This window comes from Lissotriton helveticus, chromosome 7, assembly GCF_964261635.1.
Source record: "Lissotriton helveticus chromosome 7, aLisHel1.1, whole genome shotgun sequence".
In the NCBI taxonomy this organism is placed as follows: domain Eukaryota; kingdom Metazoa; phylum Chordata; class Amphibia; order Caudata; family Salamandridae; genus Lissotriton; species Lissotriton helveticus.
In genome coordinates, this window is record NC_136068.1 from 1,852,696,085 (window position 1) to 1,852,698,616 (window position 2,532).

The 2,532-nt window shown below is 37.9% G+C and overlaps 1 protein-coding gene across 1 annotated transcript; it reads left to right on the forward strand.

Annotated features, from left to right (window-relative positions):
- The first annotated feature begins 408 nt into the window (after positions 1-408).
- LOC144767771 (olfactory receptor 5V1-like) lies at positions 409-1,335 on the forward strand. The gene has a single exon (XM_078651153.1). The coding sequence runs from the start codon at positions 409-411 to the stop codon at positions 1,333-1,335; it is 927 nt and encodes a 308-aa protein (XP_078507279.1).
- The last annotated feature ends 1,197 nt before the right edge of the window (positions 1,336-2,532 follow it).

The window sequence follows — 2,532 nt, forward strand, 5'->3', positions numbered from 1 at the left end:
AGTACATAGGGTCACAACCATCATCTAATTTGGAACAATTTCGAACTTGTATTATTGTTTTGTGCTTGTATTGATTGTATCTTCTAGTCGAGTTTTGAATAGATATAGCTCAAATATATAACATAAATAAGTAAAAGAATGTGAATTAACAATAGATATCATGCAGCCAAATCATTGCCCCCTGAAAAATGAAAAAAGAACACTCCAGGGGTGGCTTACTTGTCACCTATTTTGTGTCACAAATTAAATCATTTTTTTTCTCATAGTATATATATATAAACTGTGACCTTGAAACATCCACAGACCTTTTCCACCCAAAATGGTTTGTGTCGCATATTACTTTCCTTCTTTTCTTTATTTGCAGATATTCTTGAAATCCCAAATCAGGAAAACCGCATTCGAAGACTCATGAAAGGAGAAAATCAAACTTTTGCACCTGAGTTCACCCTTGTGGGTTTCTATGATTTTCCACATCTTATAGTTCCACTTTTTCTGGCCCTTTTGCTGATTTACTTCCTGGTACTTGTGGGGAACCTTCTTATCATGGTGATTGTCTGTTCCAACCCACAACTGCACACACCAATGTATTTTTTCCTTACAAACTTAGCCTTTCTAGACATCAGTTACACAACAATGATCTTTCCAAATATGCTGGCTCACTTCTTTCGGGAGGTAACACACATTTCTCTAAGTGGATGTTTTCTGCAGATGTTTCTTTTCAGTTATATGATGTCTACGGAATTCTTTCTTCTTACAGTCATGGCTTATGATCGATATGTGGCCATTTGCAAACCTTTACGGTACGTGACCACCATGAATGATGTAGTATGCATGAAGCTGGCTGCTGTATGTTGGCTATTTAGTTTTATAAACCCAATACCACACATTTTACTAACATCGAGGCTCTCATTCTGTGGGTCTCACACAATCAACCACTTCTTCTGTGATGTGGCAGCTGTAATGAAGCTTTCATGTAGTAGCACCAGTTCTGTTGAGTTAGCAATCTACGTTGAGGGTACTCTAGTTGCACTTACACCTTTTTCTTTAACTATTGCATCTTACATCAACATCATCTCAACAATCCTGAAAATCCGGTCTACAGAGGGGAGACGCAAGGCCTTTTCCACCTGTGCCTCTCACCTCACCATTCTTATATTATTCTATGGAGTTATCTGTTCTACACACATGAGACCCGCATCAACAGCTTCAGTAAAATACAACAAAGTATACTCTTTGTTATATGTTACCATACCTCCACTCTGTAATCCCATTATATACTGCCTGAAAAACAGAGAGTTTAAAAACACTCTGAGGATGACAAAGGATACAAAATAGCATTTAAGATGACAGGTTTCTTTATCTTTCAAAGAATGTTTAGCAGGAATGCATTTTATTTATAACTGAGGGTGTATCCCAGAATTTGGTAGCTTCTAGCATTGTCAAAGTCAAAGTCAAAAACAGCTTTATTCGATTTTGAAGATAAAAATCATAAAAGCACAATAAAACAATAAATAATCATTTGAATCTTAGTTCATTTACGTATATCAAAACACTAGGAGTAAAAAACATTTTAAAAGAGGGGGATTTACAATAATTTCAGAAGTTATATTAATTTAGTTCATTGAAGTCCTGGATCTAATCTAGGGTTTTAAAAATGATGACACAAGGTACATAATCAGTTCGTCTTCCAGCATTTTCAATCTTATAAACGCTGTCCTACATTGCCATAAGCCCCAGCTTCTTAAGATAGGGTTTAGAAATCTTTTCCTTGTCAGGGTATAACATTTGCAGAAAAGGGTACAATGTAAAGTAGACTGTTCAGAAACATCGTCACATCGTTTTTGGACCAACAATTTGACTCTGGGAACGTAATCAGTCTAAAGAAGGTTCCCCCCCTGAATCGTGTCAGTAGCATGCGAGAGTAGCAGGTTAGCACCGTGATCAAATATGGCTGCATGCCTTCTCCTTGAAGAATCAAAGGATTCTCCATGACTGATGTATTGCACTTCTCTTCCAACCATCGTTTATTCTCTAAGAAGCGCAGGCAAGTTTGTTTCAGCTTCTTCCTAGATACAGTCACTTAGCAGCTCGGGAAATCAAAATATTCTGTATGCCCTATATCAGCAAAACATCTCTTTACATACCTTTTCCAGGAGATTCTTAAGACCCCCTCAAGTCTGAGGCAATCCTGTATCACATCCCTATTCAAACCTGTCTCATCCGTTGACCACACTTTATGCCACAGTAAAATGGGATCAACTTTAATGAGGTCTGGGATGTAATGAATGCCTAATTCTTGATGGCACACTAAAGTAGAGGTGGACTGTGGAACAGCTAGTAGGTAACGGAGGAATGCATTCTCACATAGCTGTAAGGTGTGAGATTATTTTATCCCCCAAATCCCTGCACCGTATGTTGCAGTGGACACACATTTAGATTTGTATATATCCATTAGTACTGGGATTGGGCGGCCCCCGACTTTATTAGCAAAGTTTCGGACAGCCCCTATTGCTCTTGAAAAAGCCATTTTTC